Below are 25,322 nucleotides of genomic sequence, written 5' to 3' on the forward strand. Positions count from 1 at the left end.
CTAGGTGCCATTTTCTTCTGTTCGTGATGGATATGGACATGGACTTCGAGGCAGTGGACTATACACCGGATCCTTTTCCCAGTCAGTCCATTTTCAGCTGACCTAACCCTAGCCAATCTCTCACTGCATCTCTTATACACTCTGTATCTACACCAGCCTGCTTTGCTCCTATGGTCACTCTCCCGGGGCTCTCTGCTTCCTCCCTTCATTTCGGAATGCTTTCCATTGACTCCCCTGCCCTTGATTGTCCACCGCTTTCATCGGGCACTCTGCATTTTCTCTCTGCAGCCTATCCGTCCTCTCCATCCTTTGAACCACACCCTCCGGAGACCATATACCAGAGGCGACCCTCCCCCTCTCTCCGCGAGAAAGTTTTGACAGGTGCGGCTGCAAACCCTATGGTGGGGCCTTCTCTCCAGGGCTGCGGCACATCCACCTCGGCCACAATCTCTCCGTCTGGGCATTTTGAGACTCCTGTCATCAAGGTTAAATCGGCAGCACAGCAGCAACAAGAAGGAGGCTCTCCCCTGGATCCATTACAGGACCATCCCACTACGCCGCGAACCTGCAAATGAAAGGTAAAGTGCATTAGAGCCACAACCAAGGACTTTATGATTAATTTCGGCAAAGGGTTATCAATGGGGGAAATTGCAGATAAGTCAAGTACTGTCTTGGTTAGCCATGTTCGGGGAAGGTCATTTTCGGCGAAGCAATTAACACTTTGGGTTCAAGAAATCTGGGGAAACACCTTGCAAGAGCTGCTGGAGGTGCAGCTTCTACCTCGTGGTTGGTTTGCATTACACTTCTCGAAGGAGGAATACACACATCTAGTTCTAGCATGCTACTGGCATATTCAGATGGCTCTGGTCCTCCTCAAGCGCTGGAGCCTAATGTTTGATCCGGAACGGGAATAGATTGGTGCTGGTCCCCTTTGGGTTCAACTTCCGGGACTCCCTCTGCAGTACTGGTCGGAGGATGTTTTCGTGCGGATCAGGAACATGCTTGGTACCTATCTGGATTATGACAGATCCTACATCCAGATGAAGAATCGAACTCTTACACAAATACTTGTCTATTTGGATACCAGAGAGGGTCTGGAAGAGAAAATCACTTTACAGTGGAAAAATGTTACTCGGGTGCAGATTTTGGACTACGAGGGAGTCCCTTTCTGTTGTAGGAGATGTCACAAGGTTGGACACGTCTTCAAGGAATGTCCTCTCATTAAAAGGGCTCCGGACTCAATGACCAAATCTGCTGAGGCAAAGGGTCAATCAACTCCTCACTCGGACTGTCCTCCTATGTCGATGAAAAGGGCCTCTGCTCGTGCGGTCTCCCCTCAAGATGCAGAATGCTCGCACAGAACACCGTCACCTCCCATGACGTGATCCAGGGCAGCTGCTGAGACCGCGAGGAAAGCGGGTACTTTCTCTAACCCCATATCCTCTGCATTTGTATCATGTATTGTCTCTCATGCTACATCATCACCTTTGCATTTCATCCCCTCCATTCCATGTTCGCTCTCCATCCCTCCTCCTTTTTTCTCCACTACAGCTCCATCATTCCCATCTGTCACATCATCCCCTCCCACATCCTCTGTGGATGGGTCAGAACCCTCACACTCATATAATCTGCGCTCTCACTCCCATCTGTCCAAAGCACCACATTCTGAATCAGGGCTAGGACTCTCCACTCCTAGCCCCTCCACTAAATCTACTCGAGGACGCAAATCATTTTTATCCAAAGCTATTCTCCGGGCAAGGGCTGAGATAGTTTCAGGGAGGCAATCATCCATTGATAGGGTACTTAGAGCGATGAATACCCAAGAGTGGTTCCCCTCATGAAGTGTCTCTCATTTAATTGCAGAGGTATGGCTAGTACCTCAAAAAAACTAGCCCTAAGGAGACTTTTCGAGTCTAAGCCCATAGACATCATCCTGTTACAAGAGACTCTGGGGGAGGCAGATATCATTACTAATACCCTGACATCTCTCAAACCTAGCTGGCCCTTTCACTCTGTGGGAGCCTCGAGTCGATATGGTGGACTTGCTATTAGGTATAGCCCTAGATCCATCAAAGCGTTGTCTGCTTGGGGCGGCCCAGGGTTGATAGGGCTGGACTTATTTTCAGCAGAGCTGGGTCGGGAGCTCTGGATCATTAACATCTATGGGCCCTGCCACAGATGAGAGGATTTTTGGCACATGCTTCTTAATCTGGCTATGGTCTCTAGCGATAACATCATCTTGGGAGGGGATTTAAATTTCTCTCTTGGGTTTGGAGAATCGTGGGGTTTACAAGCACAAGTGGATCCTCTCTCTGAGTACATGCTGAACATTTTAGAACTCCACAACCTTGCTGATATTCCCATGAATAAACCACTCCCCACCTGGAGGAATCAAAGAATTGGGGAGGCAGCTTTGGCCAGAAGGCTTGATCGATTCATGATCAAGATACCTTTGATGCAGCAGCTGCACAGATACAGACAATGGGTGGGTGTGGGGGGAGTTTCGGATCACTCTCCCATATTCATGGAGATCCTTGGACCATACCCTAAGCCAAAACCTCCCTTCAAGTTCAATCACATCTGGCTACAGGACCCAGGTTATGTCAAGCTTATCACATATTTCTGGAATACTAACCCTATAACGGGCTATCGCTCCCTTGCTGAGGGGTTCTGTCACAATCTCTCCCAGTTGAAGAGATTATCTATTACCTGGGCAAAAGAAAAATCACAGAGGGAGGATCAGGCTCTCTCTCAGATTGAATCTGACCTGAAAAATATATTGGATGATAGAAATAAGGGATTTGAATCCATGCAAGACAAAATTCACCTTATTGAGCTTGAGAAGTCCAAGGATAAGATTCTTAAAGAGAGAGAGGAATCCTGGAGACTAAAGAGTAGAGCTCTTTGGTTGAAAGCCGGGGATGACAACACAAAGTTCTTACAGAATTATGCTAAGGGAAAAAGGGTATCTAATACCATCTGGAACCTTCCATTACCTGATTGAGGTGTGGCTGACACTTTCAGTAAATTATCTCAGCTTGGCACCACTCATTTCCAAAACCTATATAAGTCTCCTCCAGGGACAAACTTCATTGATATCATACAAGTGGCTGGAAAATTTCCACGTTTTGTCGATGAAGAAATGGAGGCAGAACTCACCTCTCTTGTCTCATCAGCTGAACTAGAAGGAACCTTGAAATGGTTCAAAAAGGACAAAAGCCCTGGACCGGATGGATGGATGGTAGAGTTTTACCTTGCTTTTTATGAATTATTGGGAAATGACTTGCTACATGTGATTGAGGAATGCAGAACTTCTGGGAAATTATATAATGCTATTAACTCCACTTTCATTGCCCTTATCCCAAAGTCGGACTCTCCCTCTTCTTTTAACGACTTCAGGCCCATTTCCCTGTGCAACTGTCTTTACAAGATCATAGCCAAAATCATTGCAAATAGGATCCGACCCATCCTCTCGCAGCATATTTCCCCTGAACAATTTGCCTTCCTGGAGAACTGACAGATTCATGAAGCCATTGGCACAGCTCAGGAAGCCATTCACTCCATTTGGTCAAAGAAACTTAAGGGCATCATATTAAAAATTGATTTGGCTAAAGCATTTGATCGTGTCAGCTGGCTATACATCAAAATGCTTCTTATGCATTTGGGATTCCCCCATAGCTTCATTACTTGGATCATGGCCTGCATTACCTCAACTACCTTCAACGTCCTCATTAACGGTTCTGCATCCCACTTCTTCCATGCCGAGAGGGGCCTTAGACAAGGTTGTCCCCTCTCACCCCTCCTCTTCCTAATTGTCATGGAAGGCCTCAGCCGAATCCTTATTCACGAAAAGAGAATTGGTAGACTTTTGGGGCTCAAAATTACAGAGCAATGCTATCTCACTCATCTATTATTCGTGGATGATGTCCTCATCTTCCTTGATGGAAGCATCAAAGACTCTGCATCTTTTGCAAATGTGCTCTCTCTATTCTCTAAGGCTACGGGAATGCTTTCTAATCAGGAGAAATCCACTATCACCCTTGCCTTCACCACCATTCAAGAGTCTCGGTTTTCCCAGCACCACTTCCCTTATATCATCATCCCTCTCGACCAGGGGTTCAAATATCTGGGCTTCTGGATAAAACCCTTGAGTCAGAAAATTGCGGATTGGATTTGGTTGGTCATCAAGTTGGAAAAACGGTTGACTCACTGGAGTCACCGGTTCTTATCCCGAGCTAGAAGATTGGTCCTTATCAAATCTATTCTGGAGGCCACACCAGTATTTTGGATGTCTCTAGCATGGATCCCCAGGAACATATTGGCCCGTCTTCAACAAATCTGCTGCAGATACCTCTAGAATGGGCATCAAGATAAAAAAATATTTGCTTGGGTGAGCTGGAAAAAGATTGCGCTACCTAAAAAATGGGGAGGCTGGGGACTAAAAGATCTCAGCCATTTTGCTCAGGCATTGGCTGCAAAAATGGGATGGACTCTACTTACAGGTCAGAATCTCTGGACTACGGTCTCCTATCACAAATATATCTAGCCTATGCAGATCATGGATTGGGTGCGCCTACCTGTTTGGAATAACACAAGTATCTCCTCGGTATGGAAAGCTCTGATTCATTCCCTCCCCATCATTCGAAACAATCTGGTTTGGAGAATCATCGATGGCACAAGAGTTCGTATTGGAATGGACCCCTGGACAGGTGGGGGAGCCAGATATCATCTCTCGAGAGATCTTATTCTATTGTTAAACCGGAGGGACATAATTGTCATTGCTCACATTGCTGATCATGACAACACTACCATACTCTCCCAAGGATGGAAATCTGGTAATGCTCTCCACCTTCCACCACAATGGCACTGTGATTGGCAAGAATATATCAATGCTTTCACCGAATCCTATATCAGAATCCTAGAAGGTCCTGACAAACTTAGATGGAGTATGGCTGATAATGGAATATACACGCCCAAAGCTGGTTACCTTACTATCAGTTCTCATAGACAACCTGAGAACCCTCTTGATTGGTGGCGTTTGATCTGGAAGCTAAATGCTCCCCCGAGGACCAAACTCTTCTTCTGGTGTGTGCTCAGTAATAAAGTCCCTACGAGGGATCTATTAGCTCGTCGATCATTCCAAGGCCCAAGCTGGTGCGTCCTATGTAAACAGGACTCTGAAACCTCTGACCATCTTTTCCTAAAATGCGATTTCTCAAAAAACCTCTGGGAATCCATTGCATCTACATTACAATCTGGCAGATGGGAAGCGGACTGTATAATCAGTGCATGGCACAATTGGAGCATAGTCAACCATGGATCTAAATTGCTAAACCTCCCCTTGCTTTTCTGCTGGTCCATATGGCTGATGAGGAACATAATCATATTCGAAGAAGGGATTGCAAATGGGGTTGTCATGGCTGCCAAAATACTCACAGTCTTCCATGAAATTCCTGAACACAAACCCTCTGCACCGCGCCGTCCTATTGCCCCTACTCCGATCGACAAAACCACTCCCTGGGCCTACTTTGATGGGGCTACGCAAGAGCAAGGATGTGGGGGAGGTTTTATCCTGCATATAAATGAACAACACTATTACAGTGTAAAAATGGGACTTGGAGGTGGCACTAATAATTATGCTGAACTCATCACTCTTCGTCATCTATTGCATTTTTCATTAGGACACAAATGCATCAATCTGCAGATTTTTGGTGACTCAAAAATCATAATAAACTGGTTCAACGATGTCTCTACTTTCCATGCACACACACTTAGACATAATCTAGATGGAGTGATATTGTTCAAATCACAATTTAACAGAATCTCATGTCATCACATTTACAGGGATTATAATCAAGGTGCTGATAGGATTTCCAAGGAGGCCACGATATTACCTAGAGGATAGTGGCTGATTCAAGAACAGATTGAAGCTGAGCAGTACCAGTATTATCACCAGCCGTACATAGATCAGGCATATCATAGGGCAGACAGGCCCTAGTTTTCAATTTTGTTACATTTTTGAACTCAGATTTTTTGGACAGCTACATTGTATATATCTTTGCATGATTTTCACAGACTCTTATTGCACTCGCCATGTGTGGTGAACATCATTGTAATTATTTCATTTATAGTATATATCAGACTACCCTGCGTGGTATGTAGACCAACAACTAGCTCTTTTTTGAGACATGAAGATGTAAATATTCTCTCACAGACATGGCTGCAAGCCATAACTGCATATGCTGCTCAGCATCTACTATATGTAATTTTTCAAATATAAATGGAAGATTACGATTTTCCCAGTCGAAAAAACATACCAAACCATTCATTTTTTGTTGTTAAATATGAATATGTTAAAATAAGTTTAAAAAAATGTTATCACCCATGGTTAGAACTTACCAAACCATTCTTTTTTAGTCCCTATATTTGTTTATGTTGAAATAACTTTTGAAAAAATGTTATGGCCAATAGTTTTGTTATATTCCATGGTTTTGTACTTTATATTCATTTAATTTGTTAGTTTTTGCACATGGTTTTGTTAGATTCCATGGTTTTTATTAGTTTTTTCTGATCAATTTTCTTTCATAAATTAAAACAAGCGAGAGAGACCTCGAAGCCTTGAAAAGAAATGTCATAATCTAGGTATTTTATTTTACGCCCCTCTTAATATATTATTGGTTGTTAGATTTTTGTGCCAAGAGACCCTTTCCACTTGGGGAATATGTTAAAATATTTTGCATTTTAACTCAGTCAAAATAAAACAAAATCAAATCAAATAAAAAAAAATAAAAAACATAAAATTCTCCAGTGCATAGTTTTTTCTTGCCCATGGTTTTTGTCCATGGTATTTTTCTGCAATGTAGCCTATTGAAAGGCTAATAACTAAAGCAACCTAGATCCATTTTAACTGTGGATCAAGCGTTGAGAGGTTCAAATCTCTTCACTTAAAGAAGTTTGTAGCTGGATGGAGAGAGAGAGAGAGAGAGAGAGAGAGAGAGATTTGATCTCTTGATGCTCGAGAGAGATAGATCTACGCTGGTTATTTATAAACGAAGAGGAGTATTTTCTTGTAGTAGTACTCCTATTTGTTTTTTATTTAAAATTTATTAAATGGTGGTCTATTTTGTATTTTGATTTATGAAACTTTTTTATTTTTATAAATTTACAATTATTTATATCACTATTTTTATGTAATTATGAAACTTTCCATATTTATCATAGTTGAAATTATGCTTGTATTATAGATATATTAATCAATAGCTTGTTGCTCTTAAGATTCATTATTGCAAATTACCTAACATAATATCCCTTATCACCGATGAAAAAAGTATTTATGGGATAAAACTATTAATGCGATGGATAATAGATAATTATTATTTTTTATATATTAAATTAATGTCTTTGGTTGATGATATTTAATATTATAGATAGTCTAATAGTTGATAAAAGTTTCTATAGGATGGTTTTATCAAAATCCTTTTCCAATCATTTGAGAGGTTATAAACCAGACCAATGGCAAAAAAAAAATATTGTGTCCCAATGTTTATATAAAATAATTAATTAACTAGAAAAATTAACTAAATTATTTAACTACTAATATATATATATATATATATATATATATATATATATTACTAATTTATAAAAATATATATAAAAAAATCTTATACATTTAAATTTATAATTTTATATAAAAATACACATTTTAAATATTAGATACAATCACTAAATCCACTTTTAAATAAAAGCAACACAAAAATAACAAAAAAAAATTGTAAAAACTTAACCATACACTGCTACACATCAATGGCTACAATTAAAAAAATAACATAACTTTAACTAATAAAATCCCTAAATAGTCAACGTTGTTAAAGATATATTAAGCACTATTGCAAGGTGTTGTCACTAGGGAAAACACCCAACTTATTTGCAACAAACCTGATCCGTTAGCACCTAACTTATATATGGTTGACTTCTAACCATAGACTATGAAAATGACTTCAAAAACTATCCAAAAAACCAATGCTTTTTATGATTCATGTCCACGTCCAATCGAAAAGAGATCCATATTGCAAATGAACCAGATTAATGTTTTCCATAAAACAATTTCAAGAAACGAACAGTTTTTGGAAAACCTAGTTTCTTGCTTTAAAAAACGAAAACTACCCTATAAAACATTGTTTTCCATACCGTTCCATTTTTTATACGGTTTTTTCATAAACGAATACTTCCATTCCATTTCTGGTAACAAAGCTTGAAATTAAGATTTCTTAATAACTGCTGTGAAATGGAAAGAGATCAAGAAAATCTGTTCGTGTTGCATTGAAATGAGTGGGGGTAGGGAGTTACCTTGAGAAGTCTACATTATTGTTTTTTCCACTGTTTTCTAGTTTGGTATACTACAAAACTACTATTTTTGTAATTTCTGGTGTGATATACTACCAAACTACTATAAGAGTTCAACATATATTTAATATAAATTTCATTGCCAATATAGTAATTGTGGGGCTAGTTCATTTGAAGCTAAATTCTTAAAACAAAACCCAAATAACCTAATTGCAGGTGAAAAAGTTGGTAAATTGTTTGAAGCAATTGAAATCGAGGAAGGAATTAAAGGAGAAAAAGGGTACCTATGCAAGTATTTTCTTGGGCTCTTGAAAGAAGACCAAGGCTTCCGATCCTTCCATCGTGGTCCAAATTTTCCTAGCGAAAATAGATCTATGTTTTGTGAGCAAACCATTGAAGAGATTCTCCTCAATCTTATTTCTCAATGCATCCAAATTCAACCATGAAACAATAACTGTCAGTGAATTACTACAACATTTCACGTGAAAATATAAAACAAATTTGAAAATCAATTCTAAGAATTGCCATCAATCTAGAAACCATAAAAATTGATCCAACAACCTGTACCTATTTCCATATAGCCACAGATCAGATTTTACTATGCCCATGGTCTTTCCTTTTTTTTTTCAACTACTCAAGATACATTTCATGTGAAAATATAAAACAAATTTGCAAATCAATTCTAAGAATGGTCATCAATCTAGAAACCCTAAAGATTGATCCATCGCCCTGTACCCATTTCCATATAGCCATAGATCAGATTGTATTGTGCCCATGGTCTTTCATTTTTTTTTCAACTACTCAACATTCATTCAAATACACTAACAAGGGAAAGAAAACACGATAGAAATTAAATTTTTAATTTGGATGATCACTTAATTTTTTAATTATAATTATTTATTTTTTTATAAATTTTAAAAGCATTATATTTTATGAATATATCAAAATGTATGGAATGTATATTTTCTTATCTTATTGTATACTCATTTCAAAAAATTATATTTTTTAATTTTCAAAATTACAAAATAATTAACCATGTTGTAAGTTGTAATTTCAAACCAATTCAGATTTGGATTTTATATAATTAAACAAAAAAACTATAAATATTTTTTATTAATGTTTAATTATCTAATACTAATATTATTGGTTTCCATGTTATTTAAACAAATGAGATTTGGTTTTATAATTATTATGTCAAACTTTAAAGCTAAAAATTAACTTTTAACAATGCAATCTTTTATAACCAATTTGGATGTAGTTCATTGTTATGGCAGTAAAAAATGAATCTCATGAGTCAATTAGGTTGTAGTTCATTGTGGTGGTAGTAAAAAATGAATCTCATGAGCTTGGTCCCACCCACACATTGGTATAGTTCCACCCAAGGAACCATTGATCTTTCTCCATGAATCAATAATATTGTACCAAGAAGCACCATAATGTATGGCATTTCTATTTCCCACAATTGAAAAAGCACCATAAATCCTTCTACATGAGCATTTTGCTTCCATATTGTTGAACTAAACATGGCAAGACTTTCCTGTGGCAACAAGAATTTCCGCAACCCTCATCCCCCCTTTCACAGTATATGTTAGAATCTGTCATGTTGGAGTGTAGTATCCCTAGTAAGCATGTAGGAGTGTAGGGGAACACAACCTCAAAGTCAAAGGGAACCTAAGGGGAAAGGTTTGTTCATCTAAGAAGGATACCTCGATTACATAGATGTGTTTTTCTAAGCTTTTTCATTAATCAAATGTATATTTGAGGGGGAATTCAGCCTTAAAAAAATGCTTGACTGAATTTTCATACACAAGGGTTGATTCTACTTCGAATTTTGATACTTTGTGGTTACTCACTTTAATTTCATTACATATAACTAATAATTTGCAAGTCTTGTCACATTTGACCTCATTTTATTTCAATTGTGAAGTGACTAAGCCTTGAACCCCAAATCCTCATAGCTAAGATTTACAAAGTATGCATTGCCTCATTTCCTCTCATTTTACTTCAGTTAAATGGAGCAACTATGCCTTAGCCCCAAGCCCACACAACTAAGCTTTGCACACTACAGAATCCTCTCTGTCCCTGGTCTTGCACTTGGTTTAGATATACTTTTCTTAGAAGAGAAGCAATGTCTCACTAAATACCTTACATGTTAAATTATCATCTAATCCCATTACATTTTCCAAGCATTGAGGACATTAATAAAATTTCAAAATTCAATTTCACACTCATTTGATGTAATCACCATGTTCCATCAATTTCAGGTAAACTCTACAAATAAATGTAAGTAATTATTTTGATTTTTTTCATTGATTCTAAATTAGCAAGTGAGAAAACTGCAGATGCTTCTTTATTTTTAAAGTACAATCATCCAAAAAAACTCATCAAAGATTAAAGATAGGTTAAAACCTTTATGGAGTGAAAAATATTGTTGGTATCCTCCAAAATAACACTACTTTCAAACGTTGGGTTCAGACTTTACCACAAGTGCAAGAACCAAAGTGAGAAGCTTATTTTAAAGTTTTTATAACATGATATATTATAAAAAAAAATTGAAGAAGCACACAATAAAAAAAAAGTTTTGTATCTAGTATCATTCTAGATAGAGAAAAGTACTCGTTAGGCTATTTATGACATGAGTAAGAATTGCTACCCACCTACTTTCAAAATCATCATGGACATTTAAATATTAAAAAAGGAATTGATTAGGCTACCTATGACTAAATAAGAGTTATTCCCCACCTTTCCAAACTATCATGTACATTTAAGCTAACATATTTTATCAACATCCTTTCCATGATGCAACACGTTACAACTTTCCATTATATTTATGCATTATATGAGTTGATGTACTTGTAAGGTGCATAAATTCCAAAATAATTGTCCAAATACCCATGTTTCCACTAAATTAATTGTTTAATTAAGAGACACATTCTATTGTAGGAAGCATGCATCAATCAAACACTGCTCTACTCATAGTTTACAACCCAACCAATTTTTCATACACAAACACATTCAAGACTAAACCACAATAACAAACAATTCTCAAAACAATATTCTTCATCAAACATCTACCACTGCATAAACAATGAGGGGACAAGAGACACATAGAATATGCGATCAACCAGGGCCAAAACCTCTCCAACATGAGAGGAAAACCCAAACAAGATCTTCTTCTTATATAGACTTCAATTGACGAATACCAAGACCATGGCCTAGACCCTTGACTCAATGACCTCTCCAAGACTAAGTCACAAGCCTCCTTGATTCAACTTCCTTATTTTTGCTTGAGTCAACGATGATCAGGCTTCTTCCTTCAATAACTCGACCATCCTTCAAATTCCAGTTCCATGGATCAGATCTGTAGTTCTTGGCCCTCTTGCATAAACCCTAGAATGTGTGGTTAACCAACCTTTTGAACCTTGATCTTCTCTGCTTGGATGGTATGAACTCTTATTATAATTCAGTGTGTAACATTGCTTATCTTCTTCCTTGATTCGACTTCTTGGACAACAACAAGATCTTCGGCCTTTTCAGTAGTAGATAGTTCTTCCTTCCTTCGCACGTGTGGATCTATTAGCCCTAAAATAGACCCATAAACAACACCAAAATCTTCTCTCTTTGTTTCCTTCTCTTGGTTGGTTATCTTCACACTTCTTATTACAGACTTACTTAACCAAATTTTCTTGTCCACAAATGGAGGATGAGTTGTCCTATATATAGTGTTTTGTTCATCAAAAACACATGCTAGAAAGTGTTAAGGAGTGTTAGGGGAACACAAGGGAGAAATAGGTGAAAATAATGCATGCAAATGAAAAATTAAGATTTTGTGACAGGAAGTGTCACTGAGTTCCAGGTGTGCTAAGGAGGGAATGATAAGGTATGCTAGGTAGTGTTAAGGCATATTAGAAACCAGGGACACATGCCAAGATGTGTCAGGTGCTAGGGTGTGCCAATGCATGCCACGGAGTGTTATAGAGTGCTAGGGAAACATAAGGGAGCACTAGTTTCAAATGCATGGAAATAAATGACTAAGAGTGTGTGACAAGGAGTGTCAACAAGTTCTAGGTGTGCTAAGGAGGGGATGACAAGGTATGTTAGGTGGTGCCAAGAAATGTTAGAGTGTTAGGGAGACATGCCAAGGTATGCCAATGCGTGTCAAGGTGTGCCAATGCATGTCAGGGAGTGTTAGTGAGTGTGACATAAACACAAAGGAAAACTAGTTCAAAATGCATGGAAATGAATGAATAAGAGTGTATGATAGGGAGTGTCAGTGAATTCCAAGTGTGCTCAGGAGGGAGTGACAAAGTTATATGTTAGGTAGTTCCAAGGCATGCAAGAGTTCCATGACATGTCAAGGAGTGGTATGGTATGATAGGGAGTGCTAAAGAATGCAATGGCATGCAGGGAATGCCAACATGTGCCACATAGTACCAAGGGATTGGTAGACATGCCAGGTGCTATGCCATGTCAAGATGTAAACTATGTTGCTTAGTTGTTTTATGGCCATGGTTAGACGTGAGCCTTGACTTGGTAACTTCTTAAGTGAGATAAGCTAAGATTGCGCATGAGTAACCTAAGATGAGTTATAGGCCATTCTTAGGTGAACAAGATATAGTATAGTTGTAGTAACTGTAACTTGGTCAAGATGTTGTAGTCGAGGTAGGACTTTGTTGGTTCCTAAGTTTTAAAACCAATAAGGGTAGTTATGAGGGCATGATAGCTAAGGAGTGCCAGGGCATGCCAATGTTAGAAAATTATATATTATGGAGCAATGGAACACATAATAAATTGCAGAAATATAAACACAGAAAACGCATAAAACAAGAGAGACACAGATATACGTGGTTCACCCAGTTTGGGCTACGTCCACCCCAAACAGCCAGTCCTTCCTTTCTATTATCCAGCAAAATGAAGAGACACAACCTACAACAAATCTGCTGTAATATCCTCTATTTTCTCTCACAGTCTCACCTCTCTGTTTCTCGCTCACAGAATACACATATATTACACAGCCTCAAATACAATGCCCCCATACAAAGAGAGGGGTTGCCTTCTAGGGCAAAAAACCATAAACTAAACATAAGTTCTACCGTCAGATCATCCACCTAATGAACGGCCCAGATTGACTAGAAATTACTATACTTTTACAATGCAATTTTACAGTTGTTTTTAGCTTCGGGGGCACTGCCCCCGAAACCCCCCGCCAGGGGGGGGCTCCCAAAGGTCACAGCCACCCCCCTGGACCCCCCATGCAGCGAATATTTTACGGGCGGCGTTGCCGCCCCCATTTCGAATTGGGGTCCAGTGTGGCGATACCTTTGAACATAGAAGATAATCAGGCTCCATACCCAATAGCCAAGGAATGAAAAGGCGTGATAACACATGCCAGACAATGTCAATGCATGTCAAGGAGTGTTAGGGAGTGTGAGGGCATCACAAAGGAGAACTAGGTCAAAATGCATGGAAACAAACAAATAAGAGTGTCTTCAAGGTGTCCCAATGACGAAGTGTATTACAATAATTTCATTATAGGACTTGCAATAGGTAAGCCTACAATTACGATAAGGGGATGGAAAAAGCAATTTTAGACAAAGGGAGACTTTGTCTATGGAAAACACTACGTTTTCAATGACTTGGTTGGGTTCCAAAGTCGCAAAAAAAGTAAGGCTATCTATGAGGGCATGACAACTAGGGAGTGCCAAGGTGTGCAAGGAATGCCAGGAAGTGATAACACATGCTAGAAAGTTCCAATGCATGTTAGTCATTCCAGGACATGCCAAGTGCTAAGGCATGCCAAGAGGTGTCAGGTGCTAGGGTGTGGCGCCAATGCATGCTAGCGAGTGCCAAGGAAACACAAGGGAGGACTAGTTTCAATTGCATGTAAATGAATGAATAAGAGTGTGTGATAGGGAGTGTTAGCAAGTTCTGGGTGTGCTAAGGAGGCATTGACTAGGTATGTTAGGTAGTGTCAGGGAAACATAAGGAAGGACTAGTTTAAATTGCATGGAAATGAATGAATAATAGTGTATGATAGGGAGTGTTAGCAACTTCAGGGTGTGCTAAGGAGGCATCTCTGGACAAATTTTGGGAGGTTTGGAGAAAAATTTGTGTTTTTGTGCAGACTTGCAATTTTTTAGAAATTTTTTGTCTAACAGCACAATGAGCTCACACTTTGCTTCTTCTTCAGGGCTCCAAATGATGTAAAATCAACATTTTTGGAAAGCTTATGACCCCATCTCAAATACCATTTTCCCACTTTCCTTGTCTGGGGCTGATCCAAAATGGATCTAAGATATACTTCTGAGTCTAAAGTGTTCCTCACAGATGAAAATTAAAGTCCAAGGATGCTCTTGGAAATAGTCCCACTGCGTAGATATTTTCATTCTCAATCTAATGCAACTTGAATGGGCTAAAATGGACTTCGGATGCAAAAGTTATTGCAGAAAGAAGTTTGCCTTATTCCTTTGAAAAGGAGGCAAAATCTTCTAAAAATGGGCTTAAGGCCTTAATAAAGGGAAACCACATCGGAAGGGTTGAGTGGAGGACTTAAAGCGGAGGCGAAAGGGATCCCCAACTGCAACCTCCGACTTATCGCATCAGAGATAGGCCCGCATGCGATATTGGTACCCCGGGCTATGCAATGGAGCGAGTGCAATCTGCAAATCAGTGGATCAGTGATCGGCACACCTAAAAGGGAAGGACCCCCAGGCTAATGCGACATCCGATTGCCGATTATCAACATCGGCGAATCGGTGTCGGTGTATGGCATATGAAAAGACTCGGGTCGTAGCGATATGGACCATCCAATCGGGGAGCAGATCAATGGTCCAGATTTAGTCGGCGAACGACGATCGGCGAACCCCAATGTGAGGGCCAATGCGATTGCGATAGCGATATGACAATAACAGCCGGACCTGATGGATTTATAGACCTGATTTCATACAATTTGAAGTCCGGGAACTTCGTAATTTCAATGTATTTCCCATGTATTTGGGTTTTTCCCATTACGCCATGCGATAGCGATTTGCGATAGAATGGCAAACCCGAATGGTTTATAAATGTAGCCCTATAAATTTTGAAATCTGTGGTAAGCGGGATTTTGGGTGGGCCTCAAGTGGTAAGTGGTTTTTAATGGGCACGACCCAAACCCATACCCTAGCTGACACATGGCATGGTGCAAGAGAGAGAAAACCACCTTTTCGGGAAAGCAATGTCTGCGCACATAAGCCACCCGAAACAGACTATCAGCCGTTGGATCGATGATCACGCAGATCAACGGTGGGCTTGTGATACCCATAAAAGGAGAACCTAAAAGGGTTTTTAGGGGCGATTCAATAATATTTGAAGTCTGATTAAATGCTCCATGAAGCGTTTTCCTGTGTATTTCTTGTATATCTCTGTGTATTAGGAAATATGGTCGTTTTCAAGTTTTCACCTGAAGAAAGGTCCCTGATTCCTTGTAACTACCCCTGATCATTGTGCCACACTGCAAGTGGGTGTTTTATAGGCAATTATGCATTTGTAACGCTGAGAGAGCCATAGAGCCACAGAGCCAGATGGCGAGTCAAAGAGACAAGGAGCAGAAGAAGATGCAGAGTCGCAGAGGAGGGAATACACGCAGAGAAATAGCTAGGGAAGCTGCAGAGCCGGAAGAGGCCTCACAAAAGCCAGAAAGCATGATTACTGAGGAGTGCAGAGATTTTTTGGAGTCACTTGGAGGTTGAGTGAACTAAAGAGCTCAATTGACAACAACGAGTTGTTGCTGAAGAATCGCTTGGAGGTCAAGCGAGTTACAGAGGCACGCAGAGGCAGAGAGAGAGAGCTCAGAGAAGCCAGAGCCGAAGATCCAGATCCAGAGCCAGAGCCAGAGCTAGAGCCAAAGCCAAAGCCAAGAGCCAGAGCCACAAGCCAGAGCCAAGAGCCAAAGCCAAAGCCAGAGCCAAAGCCAGAGCCGAGAGCCAGAGCCAGAGCCAGAAAGCCAAAAAGCTAGAGAGCTTTAGAGCCAGAGATAAGATGGCATTCTAAGCCCATTATTTTTGTGTAATACAGTGGAGTTGAGCGTGGAGCTTGTAAAAGGACTTTACCATAATCCCATAGAGCCTAGTCGAGTTGACTAGAGCTCAAGGAGATGTAGCCCAAGAGTTTTGGGTGAACTCCATATTACATTTTTGTTCTGTGTGTTTGTTTTATTACTGCATCATTTACTGTTATATGTATTTACATATCAGCATAAGCAAAAAAACTTAAGGAATTTGTTCAGTTAAAATAAACATAAGCATACACTTATTTTCAAGCATTATTAATTCTGCAATTGGTTAATCATAATATCTTGGGAATACTTAAGCTTTGGAAGTGGGAGAGGTTCTTGTAAGCTTGACAAGAAGCCTTTAGTGCCCCATTTTCAGATCAGGTGGTATCAGAGCCAAGTTATACCAGAGCAAGTGATATCAGATCAGATTGCTTATCTGAAAGGTGTTCAAGCAATCAGAGGTTGATTGTATGCTTGTTTGCAGACTCACTATTGTTTGAGTTTGCAGAGGTGAAGGGAAAGCTATTGATAGCTAAGTCCAGGAGAGGACAAGAAGGAAGAAGGTATGAAGGCATTCTTCTTATCCCAAAGGACCTCAAGGCAGTCCTTGAAGCACAAGAGGTTTGTTTCAAAAGGTTGCTTGAATAAGCTCTTTATTAATCTTGTTTGAAGTTCTTTTGTTCATTGGCATAATGACTACTTCTACAAGTGAGTCTTCAAATTTTGCTTTCTTCACGAGATTCTTTGATGAAGACAAGAAGTAAGACTTGTTCACCATTATGGATATGGTGAGGGAAATGTATGAGGATGGAAGGAAGAGCAGCATACTTAGAGAGAAATTGAATTCCATGGAGGAAAAGAAGCAGTTTCTTTCTAACAAATTGCAGGAAACAGAGAGGCAACTTCATATTGCAAATATGAACCTAAGAAGGATGCATGAGTTCGAGTCATAGCTCTTTGTTGCTAGAGAAGCCTTAGTCAAGTATCAGCCTGAAGAAGAGGTAAACCATTCATGTTTGTCTTCAAATTCTTCTAAGAATAATTGTATTAGTTCTTTTGAAAAACATACCAGAGGCATAGGTTCCAAGCTAATTTCCAAGATGGGCTATGAAGGAAAGGGCTTAGGCAAACATGCACAAGGTATTGTTGAGCCAATAATAGTTGAGGAAAGGCCTAAGTATTTGGGTCTTGGCTATGGATAGTCTTATGGAGAGAGTCCCAAAGTTGCCATGAAGGCCATTGAAACAACTCCAAGAAGTAGTTGCATTGCAGGTCTTCTACCTCAAGTGTGTGAAGATTGTATTCTGGAGGAATGCAATAGCTTGAAACATCATTTGCAGGATGCAGGTGTTCAGAAGCACACACTTGAACCAGAGAGTTGTGGAAACTCTAACAGCCTTGAAGAGATTGACGGTGTTCCAAAGGGAGCCACTTCTTCATTTAATTCACCTCCTCATGAAGGCAACAAAGGTGAAAGAGAAAGGTATAAATCTGGTTCTAAACATTTTCCTTTTGATTATGTTCAGCATGATAAATTCCCATCTAAGAATTGGAAAAGAATTACATGTTCCTTTTGTGGTTTGGATAACCATAATGTTTCTAGATGTTGGAAGAGAATGGCCACATATAGGAAACTTTTGAAGGAAAGGAAGCAAGAAGCCAAAGGTCCATTGGATAAGGCAAGTCATGCTGTCAAGAGGATGCACATGTAGTGCACTTACTGCTATAAGCAAGGACATCTTGCTGCAAAATTTTGGACTCTGAATCCAACAATGCTCCCACAAAAATTGATCAAGGTGGAAGGAGAAAATGGCAAAAATGGAAAGGAAGATTCCACGAATGATGTGTTTCAGGATGATTCACATGTTGCTGCTGATGCTGCAGACAAAGGAAAGACCTTTGAAATGGATTGGTAAGAAATGGTTAGAGTTCTTATCCAATTAATATTGCATGCTTATTGATGCATCTATTTGCATTTCTTTGTTAATGGGATGCAAGTTGCGGGATTTTACCAAAATGTGAATGGGAAAAGTAGAGTAGGAGAGTCACTTTATTGCTACAACATTATATTTCATTTCAGCTTCCAAAGGACAATGTGCTTAAGCGAAAGTTGAAGGATGAAATGCATGCATAAGCTTGATGTGCATGAAAACAGGGATGTTGATGATTTCCTTGTATTCGAACATGTATGTGTAGTTAACTTGAAGGGTTGGTTGCTTTGGCATGCATGCAATGTTAACTTAGGAAAAGTTAACTTGGTCTCCAAGATGGAGATAATGATGAAGTGTTTCATCTATTGAAAAAGAGTCCTAGAGGTCTTTTTCTACATGCTTGACTTGAAGGGTCATTTGTTTTAAAGGCATGTTTTGTGGGCTTGTTATCTAGTCCATCATTTGTATGCAAATTTAAGACATGGAGGTGTTCACAAGATGTGAAATCTGTTTCTTCTGTTGAAGCAAGAGTTTAGGCCATCCAGTTGTTGTCTGTATTTCTATTGTTGTTAATAATTGTTGTTGGCAACTTTTCAAACAGGTAAAAATGAAAATTTTGTGAAGCAAATGTAACTTCACATTTGTTTGAGCCACCTTGGATCAATGATCAAGGAAGAGAAGTTCAAACTACCTTCTGTGACCATCTCAGCAGGAGTTTTGCATGAATTCAAGGAGGAAAACAGTTCTTCCCAGGAAGACCAGCACATCCAGGAAGGAGAGTGGTCAGAGACTTTGGTTCAGAGGCACTATGCAGAGGCAAGTGTATCAAGGCTGAAATAAGAGGGTGTTGTTACTCTCATTTATTGTTCAGATTAGTATGTCAGTCTTTTAGAGACCAAAAGTTCTTTTAGTGGGAAGGTGTGATCCAAAATGGATCTAAGATAGACTTCTGAGTCTAAAGTGTTCCTCATAGAGGAAAATTAAAGTCCAAGGATGCTCCTAGAAATAGTCCCATTGCGTAGATCTTTTCATTCGGAATCTAATGCAACTTGAATGTGCTAAAATGGACTTCAGATGCAGAATTTATTGCAAAAAGAAGTTTGCCTTATTCCTTTGAAAAGGAGGCAAAATCTTCTAAAAATGGGCTTAAGGCCTTAATAAAGGGAAATCGCATTGGAAGGGTTGAGTGGAGGACTTAAAGTAGAGGTATAAGGGATCCCCAACTGCGACCTCTGACTTATCACATCAGAGATAGGTCCACATGCAATATCGGGACCCCGGGCTATGTGATGGAGCGAGTGCAACCCGCTAATCGGCGGATTGGCGATCGACACACCTAAAAGGGAAGGACCCCCAGGCCAATGCAACATGTGATTGCCGATTATCGGCATCGACGTATGGCATATGAAAAGACCCAGGCCGTAGTGATATGCGATGCGATATGGACTGTCCGATCGGGGAACAAATCAACGCGCCATATTTAATCGCCGAACGACGATCGACGAACCCCAATGCCAGGGCCAATGCGATTGCGATAGCGATATGCCAATAAGGGCTGGACCCGATGGATTTATAGACCCATTTCATAGAATTTGAATTCTGGGAACTTTGGAATTTCAATGTATTTCCCATGTATTTGGGTTTTGGCCATTACACCATGCGATAACAATTTACGATAAAATGGCGGACCTAAAAAGTTTATAAATGCAGCCCTATAGATTTTGAAATCCGTGGTAAGCGGGATTTCGGTCGGGCCTCAGGTGGTAAGTGGTTTTGAATGTGCGCGGCCCGAACCCATACACTGGCCGACACGTGGCATGGTGCAGGAGAGAGAAAATTGCCTTTTCGGGCGAGTAATCTCTATGCACATAAGCCACCTAAAATGGATTGTTAGCCGTTGGATGGGCAATCATGCAAATCAACGGTGGGCTTGCGATAGCCATAAAAGGCGGACTTGAAAGGGTTTTTAGGGGCGATTCAATAATATTTGAAGTCTGATTAAACGCTCCATGAGACATTTTCCTGTGTATTTCCGATATATCTTTGTGTATTGGGAAATATGGTCGTTTTCAGGTTTTCACCTGAAGAAATGCCCTCGATTCCTTGTAACTGACCCTGATCATTGTGCCACGTTGCAAGCAAGCATTTTATAGGCAATGATACATTTGTAATGTCGAGAGAGCCACAAAGCCAGATTGCTAATCGAAGAGACAAGGAGCAGAAGAAGCCGTGGAGCCACAGAGGAGGGATTACATGTAGAGAGACTGCTAGGGAAGCCGAAAAGCTGAAAGAGGCCTCACAAAAGCCAGAGAGCATGATTGCTGAGGAGCGCAGAGAGTTTTGGGAGTCACTTGGAGGTCGAGTAAACTAGAGATCTCAATTGACAGCAGAGAGTTGTTGCTGAAGAATCACTTGGAGGTCAAGCGAGTTATAGAGGCACGCGGAGACCGAGAGAGAGATAGCTCAGAGAAGCCAAAGCCAAAGACCCAGATCCAGAGCCAGAGCCAGAGCTAAGAGCCAGAGCCACGAGCCAGAGCCCAGAGCTAGAGCCGGAGCCAGAGCTAGAAAGCCGAAGAGCTTCAGAGCCAGGGATAAGATGGAATTCTAAGCCCATTGTTTCTGTGTAATACAGTGGAGTTGAGCGTGGAGCTTGTAAAAGGACTTTTCCATAATCCCAGAGAGTCTAGTCGAGTTGACTGGAGCTCAAGGAGACATAGCCCAAGAGTTTTGGGTGAACTCCATATTACATTATTGTTCTATGTGTTTGTTTTATTGCTGCATCATTTACTGCTATATGTATTTACATATCAGCATAAGCAACAAAACTTAAGGCATTTGGTCAGTTAAAAATAAACATAAGCATACACCTATTTTCAAACATTATTAATTCGACAATTGGTTAATCATAATATCTTGGGAATATTTAAGCTTTGGAAGTGGGAGAGGTTCTTGTAAGCTTGACAAGAAGCCTTTAGTGCCCCATTTTCAGATCAGGGGCTCAGGTTTTGAGAAGTTTGTAAAAAAGAGGACAAAAATCACCTTTCTGCCCCTCTCTTTCCATTTTGTTGCACACCTGGAGACACCTTGGAAGAATGGCCATATCTCAGCCAAAAATTGGTCATTTTGAGTGAAAAAATACTCTAAAGACATCTACGCTCTCCCAGATTTCTAGAAAAGGCTTCTGATCTGGATTTGGACTTCAAAAAGGCACTCAAAAATGGCCTCCAACATCTCGCTATACACCTGGAAATTTCTGAGATTTTTGTAAAATTTTCACTGTGTAATTTTTTGTAATTCCTAGTTTGACTCTAGTAAAAGTCAAAAGGGTGAAGTAGATGAATGTGAGGGGTAAAAGTAAATGTAAATAATGGGTGATTAGTATTTATAATTTGTTTTGATGTAAATTTGACCTCATTTATGAGATAGGTTGGAGTCAAAGTTAATTGTAGAAGTCGTTTTTAACTTCCCTAGACATTAGGGTTTGGTTAGAACACCTCATGGAACAGTTACTAGAGTCATTGCTTCAACCCCTAAGAGTGGGGATATGTTGTTTTGGTCTTTATTTATTATTTTCTCAGTGATATAATACGTTGGATTTCAGAGGAGAGAACTATTGTAGCTTGTACTTGAACATTTTCTGGAAATCAAAGGACACAATTTGCAACTATTATCTAGGAATTCATGTGCAGTAAGTTTGTGATGTTATTTTTTCTTTGTTATAGCTTTATATGAAAGATATTAATCTTATCTTTCCATTCATCAATTATTCAATGGTTTTCCTTACATTTTATAAACAAAATTCTTTGCATAGAGATTTGTTCTGATGGAAAAATCATTATGTTTTACTTTATTTCTTGCTTAATGAATTCATGTTTCATGCTCATTAATACCTTTCACTTCTTCTAAACACTACACTACACCAAAAAACCCTAAGATCCATCACAAAAGTAATGCTACCTTTCTCCTTTTTGTATTTTTTATTGTAACCCTTTGATCCTCTGACCTAGCTACCTGGTTTTTCTCCCTTATCCAGCAACAAAACCCTAAATTTTCCAAAACCCACTTGAACCTAGCTATCTAGCCTAAAATCCTTTACATTCTAGTCATCTATTTGTTGTGATAGAGATAGCCCTCTCTGGTTTGGTAGGACTAGCTACCAAACTAAAAGCTTGGTCTTTGATTACCTCCGCCAATCTCCTCATCAACCTCGGACATTGTGGAGGATAACAGAGGGCATGAAAACTAGGGAGTGCCAAGGTGTTCTAGTGAATGTAATGTTCCTAAGTCATGGAAAAATGTAATGCTAGTTGTAAGGTCATGATTGCCAAGGTGTGTTAGGGAATGCTAGGGCATGCTAACATGTGTGAGATAGTACGAAGACATGTCAAACAAGATAAGACGTGCCAAGTGTGAAGGTATGCCAAGATGTACAAGGGTGTGACAATGCATGCCAGGGACTGTCAAGGGAACAAAAGGGAGGAACAAGTTAAACTACAAGTAAATGAGCACATAATAGGGTTAATAAGTCATCAATTTACCTTTTCCATGAGGGTCATGCTCGGAAAACCAACATTAGGTGCCAATAGGTGCCTAGTGCCAAGTGTCAATGCATTCTAAGTGCCAAATCTTCCTCTGTTTCTTCTCATCTAGTTTCCAATAATTGATCTCAAATAACTTTAATATTAAACCATGCCAAATCATACCAAGTCATCTCAATGCATGCCAAACATGCTAATACTTGCCAAGTGCCAATGTGCGTAAGGGAGTGTGATGCATGCTATGAAGTGGAAGATCATATCGAAGAGTGCTAAGGTGTGCTCAAGAGTGCCAATGCACGCAGAGGAGTGTTAAGGAGTACTAGTACAACACAAGGGAGCAGTAGGTCAAAATGCATGGAAGTGAATGAATATAAGGGTGTGTCAGGGAGTGTTAATGAGTGCTAGTTGTCATGCCAAGGAGGGAGTGACAAGGTATGCTAAGAACGGGTAAGGCACACCAAGTAATATGAGGGAATATCAAGAAGTGCTAGAGTGTGCTAGGTATTTTCGGGGTGTGCTAGCATGTGCCAAATAGTGCCAAGGCATTCCAGGTGCTAAGACATGCTAGGATGTGCATGGTGCCATAGTATGCTAATATGCGTCAAGGAGTTTCAAGGAAACAAAAGGAATAAACAATCTAAAATGCAAGGAAATGAACACATAAGAGGGTTAATAAGTCGAGACTTTATATTTTTCAAAAGGGGCATGCTAGGCACACTTATAATATGTTCCAATACATGCCAAGTGCCAATGTGTGCCAAGTTCTAATGTTTTTCAATGCAATATTTTGCTAAGGTGTTCCAGGGCATGCCATAAATGATAGGGGAGTGCTATGATATGCTAGGGCATGCCAACATGTGCTTGGGCATCCTACTCATGGAAATATGTTCTAGGTACAAAGATGTTCCAAGACATATGAGGTGCCAAGGAATGTTAGTGTATTGTTCCAAAGCATGTTAAGGTGTGCCATGAGTGTTGAGGAGTGCTAAGTCTCTCTCATTAATAGAATTGATAAAGCTTGATTATGTATTAAATAATATAGTTCCTACACACACTAGTGGAACTTTATTTAAAGGAAATTTGCTAGATAATAAACCTAATAGATATGAATCATGTGTTGGCTCATAGGAAAACTATATTCTTATGACTTGAGGGAAATGACACACATTGATTAATTCTTAACAAATTGACTGACTATTATAACCACTATTACCTTGGACACGTAATAAAAAATACTCCACAACAATGGTCTTAAATCGTTATCTTTTGACAAAAAATATAGTAACAAGTACATAGCATCATCAAAAACTCATTGGAATGATCAATGATGACGAACATTTTTTTACTGTCACCAAAAGTAACCAAAAAGAGCATTGGTGAGGTTCAATAAAACATCGTCACTAAAAATGTCACCAAAAAGAGAATTAGTGATGGGCCTTTAACGACCCTCACCAAAAGTGTCACCAAAGAGAAAATTAGTGACGGGCCTTTAACAACCCTCACCAAAAGTGTCATTGAAAATGGATTTGGTGACAAACCTTAAAGGACCATCACTATATACACTTACAACAATGATTTTTTAAAGACCGTCACCATATGCGACATTGGTGACAGACCTTAAAGGTCCATCACAGGCATGAAGCGTCATAAAAAACTCATTGGAATGATCAATGATGACGAACATTTATTGACCGTCACCAAAAGTAACCAAAAAGATCATTGGTGACAGTCAATAAAATATCATCACTAGAAGTGTCAGCAAAGAGAGAATTAATGATGGGAATTTAACGACCCTCACCAAAAATGTCACCAAAGAGAAAATTAGTGACGAGCCTTTAACGACCCTCACCAAAAGTGTCATTGAAAATGGATTTGGTGAAAACCTTAAATGACCATCACTATATACACTTACAACAACGCTTTTTTAAAGATCGTCACCATATGTCACATTAGTGACGGACCTTAAAGGTCCGTGATAGGCATGACCCTCACCAATGACCTTTTTTCTTGTAGTGTAACGCCGGAAGTGAAAAACTTGCCATTGATGTATGCAAGTCTCAAGGTACTGGGAGGGTGTTTCTAGGTCATCTTCTTGGATAATGTGCTGATGTCGACAAGAAGCGACTCGTCACAGGAGGGCCTTGATGTATTCCACATCAATGACATGAAATGAGCATAATGATTTTGCAGACGGAATGTGACAGACGATATAAGGTTCAGGAATGGCGGTCATGAAAATGAAGGTTTATGAGCATTGCAAAGGATGAAGTTTACTGAGTGAATTCTCTTGAACATGTTGGCGACACTGAATGAATTGGCAACATTGACCCAAAACCAAAGCGATGGATGGTGTGACAGACCATAGGTATGATAATCATCAAGAAGATATCCCAACCCAAATAGTCATAGAGATGAAGTGAAAGTGTCATGTTCAAGAGTGACTTGCTACCATAAAGTGATTTATCCCTTTTCCCA

General features: G+C 39.6%; 2 protein-coding genes across 2 annotated transcripts; both read left to right on the forward strand.

Annotated features, from left to right (window-relative positions):
• The first annotated feature begins 2,215 nt into the window (after positions 1–2,215).
• LOC149212601 (uncharacterized) lies at positions 2,216–3,004 on the forward strand. The gene has a single exon (XM_089388742.1). It carries the CDS (start codon positions 2,216–2,218, stop codon positions 3,002–3,004), a length of 789 nt encoding a protein of 262 aa, XP_089244868.1.
• A 1,554-nt stretch (positions 3,005–4,558) lies between these two features.
• Positions 4,559–5,912, forward strand: LOC149212602 (uncharacterized). Its single transcript, XM_089388743.1, has 2 exons — positions 4,559–5,564; positions 5,845–5,912. The coding sequence occupies exons 1-2, from the start codon at positions 4,559–4,561 to the stop codon at positions 5,910–5,912; spliced, it is 1,074 nt and encodes a 357-aa protein (XP_089244869.1).
• The last annotated feature ends 19,410 nt before the right edge of the window (positions 5,913–25,322 follow it).

Source organism: Pinus tabuliformis, chromosome 1_1 (assembly GCF_031772625.1).
Source record: "Pinus tabuliformis cultivar Carrire ecotype Pingquan chromosome 1_1, CPIR1, whole genome shotgun sequence".
NCBI lineage: Eukaryota > Viridiplantae > Streptophyta > Pinopsida > Pinales > Pinaceae > Pinus > Pinus tabuliformis.